The 16157-nt window shown below is 36.7% G+C and overlaps 1 protein-coding gene across 1 annotated transcript; it reads right to left on the reverse strand.

The window, feature by feature from the left end:
- Positions 1–6697: 6697 nt before the first annotated feature.
- On the reverse strand, positions 6698–10701 carry LOC133724740 (phosphatidylinositol 4-phosphate 5-kinase 5). Its single transcript, XM_062151568.1, has 8 exons — positions 9077–10701; positions 8767–8934; positions 8505–8670; positions 8284–8403; positions 7976–8169; positions 7642–7772; positions 7479–7551; positions 6698–7381 (listed from the first exon to the last, which is right to left on the reverse strand). The coding sequence occupies exons 1-8, from the start codon at positions 10267–10269 to the stop codon at positions 7090–7092; spliced, it is 2337 nt and encodes a 778-aa protein (XP_062007552.1). The 5' UTR covers positions 10270–10701; the 3' UTR covers positions 6698–7089.
- Between the last annotated feature and the right edge of the window lie 5456 nt (positions 10702–16157).

A 16157-nucleotide genomic window follows, 5' to 3' on the forward strand; every position in this document is an offset into this window, starting at 1 on the left:
GGTCATTGCACAAAGGTTATAAGAATAATCTGTTGTGTGAATAAAAAAAAGATTGCGGCAGATTTCCCTCCTAGATGGACTCAAATTTGGCTCCAAATTATATCCTAGATGCCACTAAATTGTACAACAGTTTAGTTATTTGTGTTGTAGGAGTAAACTTGCAAATCATCATTCAATGGTTTTTAATGTGCCGTTGTGCAAGTAAGTGGCAGAATTTGGAGAAGTCTCCAAAATGACATTCATTCCCCCCCAAAACAAGCAAATTTGGCTTCAATGGTTTGTCATGCCTGCAACTTCCTACAACATAATGAACTATTTCTGTTGTGTGAATGAGAAATACCTAGCCTAAGCGCCAAAATTGGCATTTTGATTGGACAAGCGGGAAATTTTCATCTTTTGTTCCCTCAGCTATGTAGCAATTCAGACAACGTAAATGTATCTATACGTTGTCTGAGTAACTAAAAAAAAAAAAAACAAAGCTATTGCTTAATGCCTTAGACAACTGAGGGCACGTTTAAACAAAGTTGGTGCCGCTGTTTTTCATAACCTCTCGATCTCTTCTCTCAAGACGCCCAACACTCACAGCTCCCCATCTCTCTCGCGAAATCTCTGTCCTCTTCATCGCTGAACTCTCACGTTCTACTCTCTCTCTCTTCAGATCGCTCCTCTCCCTGTCTCACTCTCAGTCTTCTCTCGCTCTCTTCTTCATCCAACTCTCTTCTTTACCCAGAAATCATAGTCTTCCTCTCTCTTTCATTCTGAAATCCCAAATAGGGAAACCCCAATCCCAGATTCCCCAAAATCAACCAAATCTCTATTCGTCGAACCCTCAATCTGAAAGCCAAATTTCATTGACCTAACTCTCGTCTCCACAATTAGCCTGATTTACACCGCACAGCCATGGGCCAGGAACTTGAAGAACAAGCAGCGCCGCCGGTCATCCTCCGATGGCAAGATTTGGGCGAGTTGCCAGAAAATGAGCTGATTGTTAAGGCTCCCGAAGACAATACCCCTCCTCGTGGTATGTAATTTCTGTTTTGATTTTAGGGTTTTTGAGCATTTATGTCATACTGGAGCGATCGTTTGATTTTGTACCTAATATTTGTCTTGGGTGATTATCTAACAGGGAAAGGGAAAGGGAACAGAGGGAAAGTGAAAGCATAGGAGAGTTATGATAAGGAAGGACCACCATTGGCTAATTACATCAAACTCAGTGAGTATTTCCTAGTTTGTAAGATGTGTCCTAATCCAGATTGGCATCGAACTGTTCACTGCCCTAACCTCACTCCTGGTATAGCTTTTAAATTTTTGTTTTAGGGTTTGTCATGAGCAAGATTATGTCAACTTTACTTGGTTTTGGTTGCTGCCTGCTCTGTTTGTGTGTGTGTTAAATAATTCTCCTTTTGAATCTACTTATGGTTGGTTTAAATTGAGTTTATTTTCCACAAATGGTTTGGTCAGTGTTTGGGAATATGTGCATCGTGTTTCTCAGTTTGCTTTGCAAGCTTTGCTATTTGAACAAGGGAGCTCTGCTATTTGAACAAGTCAAGCTGCTGTCACTTTTGTACAATGACAAAGGCAAACTTATATTGCCCAGTCCAAAGAAGTGAATGTTATTTCTCATTTGCATTATATTGATCTTCGTTATCATTTTGGTTGAATTCTTGTGTGGTGTTATGAACTTTACAGACCAAGTTTGGCAACTATTGTCTTGCCAAGACAATAGCAGAAACTGAAGCTTTGAAGTATGCAAAGAAAAGTGATTGAAATTCATTACAGTTTGTCCATCTATTGTTTTTGGTCCTTGTGACTTTTGACAAGCGTATGAATTGTACTTCATCTTTGTGTAGGTGTTGTTCTATGTGTTTTTGGTTTTGTCGCGTATATCTAGCTCAGTATTTTGTGTAGGTGCTGATTAGATGTGTTTGTTTTTACTGATGTGCTTTGTGATATCCCGTACCCAAGTGTGAAGTTTACTTGCTTTTTTTTAATCTTTGAGCTAGACTTTTTAATTGTTTTATTCTTATCTTTCATTTTTATTGTGGTACTAATTCTCTTGTTAGAATTTCTGTTATATATAGATATGGTTAATAAATTTATGTTTTTACTTTAGTGGATTTATATTGTTTCTTTAAGTTAAGAGATAAGGAGGGCTGGAGGTTGCTGACGAAAGAAGAGAAGGAAACAGCAGGAAAAAGAAAAGAAGAAGGGGGAGAAAGAGAAAAAGCAAGGGAATTAGAAAGAAAGGAAGACGGGGGAGAAGGAAGCAGAATTGTTTAGGAAACAAGGGTGAGGGAAAGAGAGATTTGTAGCTGTGAGAAACTAAGAAAGGAGAAGAGCAAGTGTTATCAGGAAGTTTGGGAGAAGAAAATTTGTTTTTGGGTGTTGTTGCTGTCTTGCGTTTTTGAGAGAGAGAGAGAGAGAGAGTTGGATAGTTTGGGGTTTTTGTCAAAGGCTGCGACTTGTGTACTTCCGATTCTAAGGGTAGTAAAGCTAGAGCGATTCGATTTTTGTTTCAGAAGTGAAAAGCTTTCTTTTCAGTTGTGTACTGTCTTTGTTTGCTTTGCCTTACGGTGAATGCTTCTATTTCTGAATTTGTGTTTCTTCTCTTGATATTATGTTCTTATTGATTATTCATAATAGTATGTTGTTTTGAGGCTGCCTTATTAATTGGGTAATTAATTTGTGAAATTTGAGTATATGAACAACGATGTGGTTGTTCTGTGCTTCTGGTGGTTTGATTTTATATCTATTATTTTCGTACTGTATGGGTGGCTTTCCTTTTAAATGTACTGGATTTCTTAAACCAACTTGATTTACTGAATGTTTTCTATTTCTGTTCTATAGATTGAAATCTTACCTTACTGAAGTACAAGTATCGCTGGACCTAGACCAAGCAAGTTAGTTATTTTCAAATTTGTGTGTACTGGGTGGTGCTACTTCATAGACAGTGTTGTAGAGGACTAGTCTCACTTGATCAACCCAATGCTATTTCGTACTACAAGCAAGACCAGGTTTGTGGTGTTTATTGTTTCCAGCTTATTCTGAATATTTTTATAAATTATTAATTATTCTAAGCTTCATTCAATCATTCTCATGTGCTGAATTTTTACTCTAGAATTAAGGGGACTGTGATTGCAATATGTTTTTGTTAATCAAGATTTATGAGCTTGATTAATGTAAAATGGTAATTTTTGTGAGACAAAAAATGTCGTAGCTAGTAACATAGAAGGCTAATAACTGTACAAAGTACATGGTTTTGTTTACAGATCCTGAATATATCATATGCTAGGCTCTAGCTTTGCCAGTTTTGTGTTGCAATACTATTATGAATACTAGCTATGACTTAATTTCCTTCTTCAATTTCTGTTTAAGATTCTAGACCTACTAGCTCTGACAGATCATGAGTATATCATATGCCACCCTCTAGCTATACCAGTTTCTAGTTGCAATACTACTATGAATACTAGCTCTGACTTAATATCCATCTTCAATTTGTGTTTTAAGGTTCTAGACCTATTAGGTTCCAAATTTGATTAAACTTTTCTACTAATCTGTCACTGGAGATTTTTCATCTTCATAGAGATTCTGAGATATTCAAGCTTTTCCCAGATTGAGATGGAGATCTTCCATGGAACACCAAACCTTAGCCGCATGCTTGTTATATTAACTAGCTATAAGCCTGGTCGACAGTGAATTCAGGTGTTTTTGCCTAGTAGTCATTCTTTCTGGATTCCATGTAACTCAATCCTGGTATTTAGTGCCCATCTTACATTTACATGTATTATAAGAGTGCTAAAAAACTATTTACCTGTGTTTCCTAGGTTAGTTCAGTCAATGGTTTCAGTGATACATGAGTTGTGATAAAAGCTGTGTAAAATGGATTTCAACCAAAAAACTATTCACTTACTATATAACTATATTTTATTCTGCAGCTGTATTACCTTAAGCTTAACATAGAGTGGCAGTGGTGTGGTTTCTTTGCTGTTGGTTTTCTTGCAATTAAATTAGGTGAATAGACTATTTGTTATCTAAGTTTAAGAAAATGAAATTCATTACTTTCTTTGATTTGTAATGTGAATAAACAAGTCCAGTTTAATAGATGCTTAATAGATGCCAACAAATGAGTTATATTGTATCTACTCATTCATCGCTGTTTCCCCTTCTTCTTTTTTTATGCATCTTTCTCTATTAAAAATTTCATTAATTATTTTATATGTACTTCGAACTTGAAGACTGTCTGTACTCAACAAGTTGGGGAGACATTTGTGCTCTGAGGTAAATATAATCAGTAACTATTTCAATGCACTCAGTTTATTAACACGATGACCATGTTAACTGAAATAATTTTAGCATGATAAATTTGCATATTAACAGAAATACTGAGAGTGAAGTAGAGATCCATAGCAAGATTTGGATAAGGTTTGGGAGGGATCTTTCAGCAAAAGAAGAGGTGTGGCTTACTATTGATTTTTATGGATGTTGTATGCTTAGTTGATTGAATATATATATATATATATATCCAAGCATTTTACAATCAGTCTTAGTCAATTGTTTTGCTCCTACAACAGTTCCAATTATAATTAAGATTGTGCTTAGTCGCTTTGCTTTCTGTTTCTGAATTGCATACCAATTTGATCTGACTGTGTAATTGAAAAAAGTGAATGCTTTCGTTCGCATAATTGGTCGTTTAAGGTAATGGTTTGGTTTCTATTAGCTTGAATTTTGGGTGATAAAAGGATGGTACCGAATTCGCGCTCACTACTAGAATTTTTCTCATATACATCGGCCAGAAGATGATAATTAATTGAGTTGTGATTTTTGCTTGAGAGTTGTTCTGTTTCTAAATGTTATATCTGCCTTTATAATTTATGATATATAACTGCATGAATCATGATCATTTCACAATCGCAGTTTATGCAAAAGTCTTGCTGATTTTGTATGATTTCCTTGCCAAAGTATCTTCATTTTTTCTTTCATTGATGGCTTGCAGATCATATTGTTCAAGTAAATGACGGTGCATGTAGTTGATGTTGGATAAAGCAGGTGGGGAACTAGATTTGATTCCATGGCTAAACAAATCAAAATTTAACTCACCAATAATCGCTTGAACTTTATACGTTTGACACCATGGCTGCACAGACTAAGTTCAGGGAATAGTGAGAAGACAAGAGTTTGTATCAATATGTTGGCTGTAGAAACCAAGTTCCTGCACACACTATATGTGGCATGTTTAATTTGGAACAACGTAGTTGTATCAGCTTTTGATGTCCCAAGTAGATGTCCATGCATTTGAATACTTTTCTTCTATTAATGGTTGCTTGGATGATTGGGAAATGCTCCCTTTTAACATTTGAGATATATGGAATGGGTTTGATTACTCATTTGAGCATTTGCAATGTGTTTTCTTTCCAATTGATCAATGTTTATTAGGTAAAATGGAGCTATATATGCACAAAATATAGCAAATGAAAATGATTATACAACAGTTTTATAGTGTGGCAATCCAACGTTGTCTGAATACAAAAATTGGGTCATTCACTCAATGCACTCTTTACATATCACATAATGGTTGTAAAAAAATTATGTCTTCTGATTTTACAATCACACAACGATAAGAATTGAATTATGTTGTCCAAGACCAATTCACACAACAACCATAGTGTACAACTGAAGTGTGATGGTATATCAGACGACGGTGAAATGAAAAAAATATTGTCTGACAAGGGTTTCCAACAACGGCTTGGAAACAAGTTCTGTTGTATGAAAGATGCACGTCATGCTGCGCGGCAGCTGTGCTTGGCATCTGTCGAGAGATGACACAACGCTGATAACAAAAATATGTCGTGTGTTTTTATATCATACAACGGTGCACCACCCTTGTGCAAAATTTAATCAGACAATGCTCCGATACACAACGGTGAGCCTCCAAATCACACAACGAAAAAAACTCGTCGTCTGTTTCGTTTTTTGGTGTAGTGTGACCTACGGGGTTGGTCCATTTTTAAGAAAAGCTTTATAAATATTTGCATGCAATCCATGCATCGATCATTTTAAAGAATTAAGCCGGAAAGTATTAAAGTTTTCTTTCAATTTTTGTTATTGAAATGTTTATTTTTGTCCACTCAAGCTAAAGTTTTTTAACTACTTTTCCGTGGGCCCTTCTGTTTCAAATGCCCAGCTTGCAGACTAGACAAGTTAAGTTGGGCGTACTCAGAGTCGAGGCATAGATAGTGATACCACTTCCGCATTGTTTGAAGTTGGCTATCTTATTTGTATATATCGTTGTTTACCTTTTGATAGATTGTTCTGATTACCAAGCTCGTGTAAATTGTAAACTTGAGATGATTCAGATCTATATGATTTTATACATGATTGTAGAGTTTGGTTGTGAACTGTGGGGAGCATGTAGGCTCCGGGTACGTGTTGAGGTTGGTATTGTGTATTAGAAGTATTGAATTTGTTCTTACAAGTTTTGGCTACGTAGTCCATTTTTAGGAGTGATAATCCCGAATTTTTGATAGAATTATTTCTAAAATGGGCACTGCAGAGCCACATCAGATTTCATGGTGAAATTTGTGGCGAGTCCTGTCAATAAATCTATAAAAAGAAAAACTTCATCTACTCTTCCCATTGCTACTGATATTAGTCATGAGCCAAACATCATACAATGAAGTATGAATCAACGGAATCAACAGAAGCTGAAATAACAAATATTAGATACAATTCTATTGTCCTGTACAAAATTTGATACAATATTACAGTTTGAGAGATTCCAGAAAATTCTTTATCTCTAAAGACTTAGAAAAAAAAAAAAAAAAAAAGATATCACTCATTAGGAAAAGATATCAAAGTTTCTAAAAGATATGGTTTACAAAAGATTGCACATTAGTGTTGTAGTTGCTCACAATAGTTGGTATAATTTAATGGAATATTTAATATGTAATCCACCTGCATATAGCCTTATTATCACCAAAGAGTGAAACTATTTTTGCTCAACCACAAAATGACTTTCTATCTGTTGCCTGTTGAACAAAATAACAAGGAATTGCTGTTATATCAGACGTACATGTAGTGTGACCAAATTGATTATGGAGTGTCTTCAGCGAATACTCTATATATGAAATCGCGAAAGCGCCTTGAATATTGTTTAGGATCAACGGCTGATATAGAAGTTGGATCATACTGGATGGACTTGTATGCATGCTCAAGTTTCTTGCTAATGTCATAGTCTTGAAGTATGTCTATGATGCCAAAAAACATTATAACTTCATAATACTCTCCTGTTGGATCTCCTACAAGCTGAAATTCACAATCACTTTTTCTCTCAGTCTTCTCCACGCGTGCTGGCATGTTTAGCCCCAGTTTAATACTAGCCCATCTGCGCACAATAATATACCAATTTTTGTTTTAACACTGACTCTCTCCCTACTAGTACAATCTGTTATGTTTATACAGAGAATATTCAATATTGTCACCTGGATGGATCTAAAAGAAGTTGATCCATGTCTGCCCTGGAAAGTTTGGGAGTTCCATCACTCTCATTCTCACCTGCAAGAACGAAAATATATATATCAATCAAACTCTTGTATATAAGGCGAGAAAGAAAAATAGCAAAAATAAAAAATTGAGATTAATAACCAGTAGGAGTAAGAGCTCCAGAAGGAATCAGATCTCCAGCAGCTGATGTATTTCTGAAATGAAGGCCAACTAATAGGCTATAATCCATTATTCTCTCCTGTTCAAGAAACTCACAATCTCTATCAATTTGCCTGCATAAACATGCATATATACATCATTACAATTAAGAAGGGCCAACAAATGAAAAGAAAAGGAAAAATATAAGACGACAGAACATACAATTTATGTTCCAATATTTCTCTAACAAGAAGATTAGGCAAAAAAAAAAAAAAAAATTGCCATTTCAAATTGTAATTGCATTAAAATGTCACCAGAAAACAAAAGACCAGTTCACCTGCAGAACTCTTGAAACCATGACTTCTGAAGTCGAAATATAAAGTTAAGATCAAGGTCTTTAAGTATGGTCATTTCATCAATTTCTGTCTCAGCCTTATCTGTTGTTCGACCAAGGGAAGATCCCTTCAAGTCAAAACGTCGATGAATGGTATATTCGGAACAAAACAGATTTCCCATAATAATAAATCGCACCTGAAACATTATAAGACAGATAATAACATTGAAGTGTTTTGTAAAAACTACAAACACATTACTTAGTTTAAAGTTTAGCCTAGTTATAGGCTTAGCGATACTTGGACAAATTACCTTTTTTTGAATAGGTTGCCCAGTTAGCTTTACGCAGTGTAGACCATAAAATTTAGTGACCAGCGTATTCTCGTATGCTCGAACATGGTTGTAATAGGCAGAGAGCATCCTTATAAGAACCTTCACCATGAAACATTATTTGGCTAGAACCAGTACTTGTTTTTTTTTTTTTTCAAAAATAATTATATGATGAATGGAGTACAAACAACTAGAGAACTCACTTTTACTTCTGCTTTCTTCATTGTTTTAATCATGTATCGGTCATCATTAGTCAAGTAAAAGAAGCTACCACTTTTACCAGGAGAAGAAAGTTCTCGAAGAGCATCGTTCCCACAGATAGAGAGCATGTAGTCAGCTGCATCCACCTTGAACAACTTCCTAAGAGTTCTGCAAATTTTTATTTTCAATTTTTTTATATACAAATATGCTAACTTGTAGTTAACTGATGAAGCAAACATAGCTAGCAAGGTGAGACCTAGTTACCTGAAGACTAAAGGACAATAATCCTTCCATTTAAATTCACAAGATTGGTGTGGTGGAGTGTATTTGGATCCTTCAGGAGGAAACCTTGTCCAATATTTTTCTCTGGGGTCGAAAGCCGAAGGCTTTAGATCAAGGGATCCAGACGGGCCTGGTCTTCCAACAGAATGCCTATGTGCATGAAATGATTAATATACATATAAATATAATCCAAAAGATGATCGAGCATGAAGCAAATTACACTAATAAATATATAATATAATGTGCTAAAATATTAATCAATTAAAGATGAAAAAAAATTATTAAAAATTACCTAATTCCAAGCTGCAAATTGAGCATGAGTTCATAATTTTTGTGGCCCCTACTGATCGTTTCCCCTTGTCTCCTACCTGCCTTGGGCACCTTCATTTGGCCCCTTTCTTCAACATTTAGACCCAAGAGATCGTGATCATTCAATTGATCTCTACCAACAGTTGAAGCTCTATCACTAGCATTACAAGCAGGGTCATCACCAGTTCCACCATCCCACATTTGCATCCTATCCATAGGTCTCTCCAGCCCTACGCTTACCCTTCCATCCACTGACATCCTTCTCGGCTTAACCCCATTGCCCTTAGCTGACCTCCACACTGCGAGCTTTTTCTGTGATGGTAAAATCGAAACTTTCTCTCCAGGACAAATCGTACAATCCTTTAAATCAATATTATATACATCTTGAGGATTCCATTCGAGATTGGCATCTGACGATGATTGAGATGGATAATAAGTACCATTTTGCTCACTTGGATCCTTACTCCAATTCCCTACATAAAGACTCCCATCAGGCCATTTGAAATTCCCGTTTCCTTTAGGCACGCATTCTTCCCAATTTCCATCATATCTATTCCCATTACTCCAAACGAATGTGCCTTTGCCATAAATCTCTCCATTCTTCCATTCTCCAATGTAATGATTCCCATTTATCCACTGGTACTTGCCATGGCCTTCTTGCAACCCTCTTCGCCATTCGCCTTCATACCAATCTCCATTGGAATAATTCTTCGTACCATGGCCATGCTTCAAATTCATAACCCATTGTCCCTTATATGTGTCACCATTAGCACCTGTGTATGTGCCATTGCCATCCATATAACCACTTTTAAACTCACCTTCATAGGTAGCCCCAGAAGGCCAACTAAACCTGCCTTTCCCCATAGTTTTGCCTTTAAACCATTCTCCTACGTACATGCACCCGTCCGTCCACAAATACTTGCCTTGGCCATGAGGAAAATTTTCACACCATTGTCCGGTGTAGTAGTCTCCATTCGGAAGAATCTTGTCTGCATTGTATATCATATCCTCGGGGCCATAATCACTATCGTCACTACTATGATCATGATCACTATCATGATCGTGATCATGGTCCACAGAAAGTCCAAATATACTATTTGCACGTTTTCTTGCAGCCTGCGTCTTGCGAACTGTGGCCTCCCATGCCTTAAAAACAGTACTACTCTCTTTACTCATTTGATCAATTTATCGATCTGTCTGCAACAGGAACGTATGTTATATTCTACCTTTTCACCTTTTCACCTTTTCATGCCTATATGGACTCATATATGTAGCTCTTCAAGATACAACAAAATTAATTATAAACAAGAACCAATCAAGAATATCAAATACTACGTAAAGCTTATATATTCCAGAGATCGATTAGACCAATCAATCAAGTATTCCAGATAGATGAAGAAAATGAATCAAATAATAAACCAACATGCATGGCTTAAGCCATGGATCATGTAACATGATGATCACCGAGCTAAAGAAGGTAGATAATTGATCGAAAACATAAAAATTTTGATCTCCTTGTTTTTGGGAAGAACTTGAGTAAAAGTAGAGATTGCAACAAATGAAGTGCCTTCGTTTTCTGAACCAGATTGATCACAAAGTGTCTGCCTCTCTATCAAATTTTTTTTTTTAATTTTGAGTTTAATTTTGCTTTTTTGACAAGTGGGTGTACTCATTTCCCTGAAATCAACAGTAAAAACGGCCGGGGTTGTCGCATGCAACTCTCAACATAATTAATTAAGGCAAGATCCCTAGTTTCTATGGTCAATTGGTCATCTTGCTTGCTATTAAATGCTTAATTATTTCTGTTTAATCCTGTTAAAATTGGTTAAAAATGATTTCATAGTACGTTCAACGATTAGGACATAATTTTGCCTTGTGAGTAATTGTTTGTTTTTTTTTTTTCTAAATCTTATTTTAGAGTGATTTGTGGTTAATTGGGCAATAGTACCTGAGTGTTGGCAACTTATTTCTCTCAATCTGTTTGTTCATAGTTCGTGGTTGAGAGAGAGAGTCTCGTTCATCTCCTAAAACCTCTAGGAACCAAACATTTAGAGGCAAGTACGTAGGAGCAAAAGTATTGGAGGATTATCATGCTAATGCACATACATTTGTTGAAACTTGAAACTACCAACAAAGTTTACAATTGATTCACTCATTTTTCTGTATTTCTTAGCTTTTTTTGTTTTACTTCGATTTGCGTTTATTTAAGTGACTTCATTTTATAAAAAAAAAAAAAATGAAACTATGCAAATTGTTTGTTGTATTTGAAACTTCGAAATTATGTCGTGCCACAATCTAAACTTTCCTTTTTACTTTTGAATAATGAATAAAAATTTATCAAGCAAAATTTTAGAAATTTACTCCTCTCTGTGAAGTTTATCTATAGAAAAGGTAATCCCAAACATTTAACTACACTGGCTATTAAAATCCAGCAATAAAATTCATTTAGGCCCATTTGTTTGCAAGGAAAACTAGACTCGGAATTAGAGCTGTTAATTTCGACACGACCCGATAACACGACTCGAAACCAGTACGAAATAAAGAGGGTTGAACCGCACGATTAAAAAGCACGTCGGCTGCAGGTCAACCCACCATGACCCATTTAATAAACGGGTCGACTGCAGGTCAAACCGCCAACACGAATTGAACCCGTATAACTCGTTTATTAAATAAGTTGGGTTATATATTATATATAACTTGCATAAACGTGCCATTTAGAAAAAGTAATATTATATGTATATAAAAGTTGAGTATGTCTTTTTCTCACTTTAAACTAGGGTTACCACTTCATCGTTAACACTATAAATTCTCTAGTGAATTTAATCAATTTATATATATTTTTTAGTTAAATGGGTCGCTATGTTAACCCTTAAATGGGCTGATGCGGCTAAAATAGCCTCACAATTTAACCCTGCAAAATGTAGTTGTCAGTATAGGATAAGCAGGGATCGTTCAGTCCGGGGATTGTAGGGTACACCTACACAAAAAGGTCAATTAACAAATAAAAGAATAAAATGGGGGTTTTGAGATTTGGTTCCTAATCTACTTAAAAATTTAAAAAAAATGAAACAAATAAACCTATATACAACGATCGACTTCCCTAACCTAGACCAATACCACTCAGAAATTACTAAGTGTAAAAACAGAAAATCCATTTCAACATGCTACAAAAATGTGCCCATCTTAAATGCCTAGATAAGAGCCCAAATGAAAAGCCTCAGCGGATCAATCCATTTATCTGATTCGTTCTAATGTAGGCTTGGATCGGAAAAGTCCTTACCAAGCCTAATACTACTAATTTTCGAAAACACTCAGCGTAATTCCCTTAACTAGTAGTATTATCTAACCCTCGAATCAACTCACACGTGCAAATTAACCATTACACATAGAATTTAACACGTAATTTCCAGAATCGTTTAATCATTAAAGCATGATTTTTACCACTTTTTAGAACTAATTGCTACTTGTTTAACTCAGCGCCTTAACAAATAACAATTACCCATGGCAAATTAAGCAAACACACACGAATACTCAGCGTGATTCTAGCATGTAAACTTATTAACCTAACTCTGAAAATTACCTAAACACGTAAAAGGGCACAAGATTGTGACATGCATCATCAAAGAATTCTCGAAATTAACTCAATAATAAACTGAAAATCTCAAAAATATTAATAAAAATATTCTGAAAATCTCATGTCTCCAATTACACAACTCACAAATCCAAACCCACAAAACCGAAACAAAAATTGTAAGTAGAGTCATAGTTACACTTTGAAGCTTTCCTCAGCGGCTTAGCAACAAGGTGATGAACTCGCCTCTGCTATGATGGTGGAGCGTCCTTGACTCAGCGCCTAAGAACTTCGTAGATCGATGGATGGATGGTGGTCACGGTCTTGTAGGTGTTGGAGGTTTGAGAAGTGAATTGGGCAAAGTCTTGGAATAGCTTTTGGCCAGGAAGTGATAGGCCGGGAAGTGATGCCAATTCTATTCTGGACGTTGCCTATTTATAGGGGAGCATTGGTTGGCTTTTGTCGATCATACCCTTCATCATTGGACGGATGGGATTGCATCATAATTCCTTTAATTTCCCAACTGAAACGTCTCCTTTATGGCCTTAATTCCTCTCATAATGGGGTCTTTTAACAAGCTGAAATGTCTTTCTCCTTTATTTATTTTCCAGTTGAAACATCTTTTTTTTCTTTTCCCCAACTGAAAAACGTCTTTCTCCTTTATTTATTTTCCAGTTGAAACATCTTTCTCCTTTATTCCGCAACTGAAAAACGTATTTCTCCTTTATTCCCCAACTGAAAACGTCTTTCTCCTTTATTTCCCTTCTTCATTGCTTGGTCAAACGTCTTTAAATGCTTTATTTTCTGATTCCATCGTTGCTGTTTCCAAGAGTTCCACCAGCCAAGGTTTCCTACAACAAGCAGGAGAATATCAGAAATTTCTCGAGAAAATAAAGGGAATTAAAATGTAAAGACCACAAAAACGAGGAATCCTGATCCAGCTAGGATTTTTCATGAATTTATCTTTTTCCGCTTATTTCACGCCAAACACTCTACAAGACTCTTAAAATGACTCGATGACTCAAAACACGAAACTTAAGGGAGATACAAGGCTAAAATGGGGCATATACTCAATAATATCGTCGCACTTTATGCTCCTATCATGGGCCACTTTGTTCAACACGACACGAAGTACTTATTAAATGGGTTAAGCGGGTTGAAAACGGGTAACCCGTTCAATAAATAGGTTGGGTTTTGGTTTAAATTTTTGACACGATTATTAAATGAGTTGGGTTTGTGTTTGTCTCTTGTGACACGACAAATACCTTAACCCAACACGACCCATTGATAGCCCTACTCGGAATAGGAAATCATTTCCATTCCATAAAGTTGTGTTGTTTGGTTAACTTTTCAGCCCTTAAAGGAAATGAAAAATTAGGTTTGACAGGAGTCAAATTCCATCAAACAACCTGAATTGATTTACCTACTACATGGTGGTATTCTAATTCCATTCAATCAGGAAATGTTAAATTACCTAAACTACCCCTTCTAAGACTGCTAAAGAACTCGATCAAGACTGCTAAAGAACTCATACAAACCTTTTATCATCAAAGCTATCTCACTTTTCAGATTGATATATTTTTTTATATTGGGATCAAGGCATCAAGCATGTTTTTGAAATTTCTTGCTGATAGATCTTGAAATCCTTTGAATTCTTGAGTCCTCTTGAAATTTTCATAAAAGGCGATATAGTTTAAGCTCCATTGCAATGATGAAGCTTCTATTTCATATGAAGGATGGTGCGTTCATCTTCTTCGCTGGTGGTGAGCGGTGGACACGACCAATTGGAGGAGAATAATGCCAATAACTCCATCATGTCGTTTATCATTTTTTTTTTTTTTGAAAGGGGTTTGGAACTTGGGAGGCTCAGCCCCACGCCCGGTTCCATTTATTATATTAATAGTAAAATTTTGCATCGGGGGGGGGGGGGGGGGAGACATATCACCTATACCCCGAGCTATAGATAAGCAATGACAATAATCCTCATAGAGAACATCTTGTATAATAGCAGGTGTCTCCCCTAAGCAAACATCATCAACGAAACAACTACTAGCAAGATGGGCAAGCCTATTTGCAACACCATTTGCTTCACGGTAAATATGTCAGATTCGAATGGATTGGAAAGCGTCAAAATAATCTTTACAATCATCCAAAACCCAACTTACCTCCGAGAAATTCTTCTCCTCACTCTTGAGAGCAGTAATCAGGATGGCAGAGTCGCTTTCAATGTCAACGTCAGCCCAACCTTGGTGAATACCAAGAAGTAGACCAGCTCTACACGCCTCCACTTCCATATTCAAAATCTAGTGTGCATGTACAAAAGGTCTAGCCAAAGCAGCAATACCCATGCCAGAGTCATCCCTCACCATTACTCCAATACCACCACGACCATCCTCCAAGCAATAAGCCCCATCAACATTAATTTTAAGTCTTCCACTCGGTGGACACTGCCACTTAACCTTTGGCCTGCTCTTTTTCCTAACTGCTTTGGGATGATATTTATGAAAATCCTCCAACAACCTCATCGTCCACTGAATCAAATTCATGGGTTGAAAACTAACCCCCTTCCACAAAATATTATTTCACTCGGTCCAGACTGCCCAAAGACCTATGAAAAAATAATCACGTACGCTGATCCATCGTGAAAAAATCCAGCATCTCCATTACCCAATCCACCACATTACCCGCTGGGTGTGTCCTAGCATTTAGTTTCAAGGGCCCAAAAAGCCAAAAACAATGAAGAGCAGGACATGATTTGAACACATGCGTACCTGTTTCCATTTCCCCTACAAAAAAGACAATGTGGGTCCTCTACCCTAATCTTCCTTCTCAAAAGGACTGACTTAGTAGGCAAACTATCATGCAAAAGACGCCAGACAAAGGACTTCACCTTTGGAGGCACCCGGGCCCCGGCCCCACATCACCACCCAATATTTGTGGTCCACTTTGCCGCACCCATTCAAAGATGTGGAAGCCTTGTCCTTATTGCACATGAAGCTATTAAGCACATGATACCTACTACGAACACTGTAAAGGCCTTTTTTTTTTTTTTTTTTATCATAATGTCAGATAAGACGATCCTCCACCCCACGCAAGCTTAGAGGGATGCATGCAATTTTCTCAACCTCACCCTCCGTAAACAGCTCCCTCATAAGCTCTACATCCCATTCACTTGTGTCAGCATCAATCAAATCCATCACCCTCAACTCCTCTGTACCCTCCATCATAGGAGAATAAGGCCTAAAATGACAAGGCTGTGGGACCCACGGGTCTTCCCACACTAAAATATTCTGGTCGTTCCCCACCTGATACCACAACCCCAATTTCAAAACCTCCCTACCTGAAAGAATACTCCTCCACGTGTAAGATTCCCCTCCTTTAAGCGCTGCATCCATGAAGGAACAGTGAAGAAAGTACTTGGCTTTTAGAAGCCTAGCAATGATCGACTTTGGTTGTTGGATAATACGCCAACCCTGCTTCGCTAAAAGTGCCA

The sequence above is a fragment of the Rosa rugosa genome, chromosome 1 (genome assembly GCF_958449725.1).
Source record: "Rosa rugosa chromosome 1, drRosRugo1.1, whole genome shotgun sequence".
Classification (NCBI taxonomy): Eukaryota; Viridiplantae; Streptophyta; class Magnoliopsida; order Rosales; family Rosaceae; genus Rosa; species Rosa rugosa.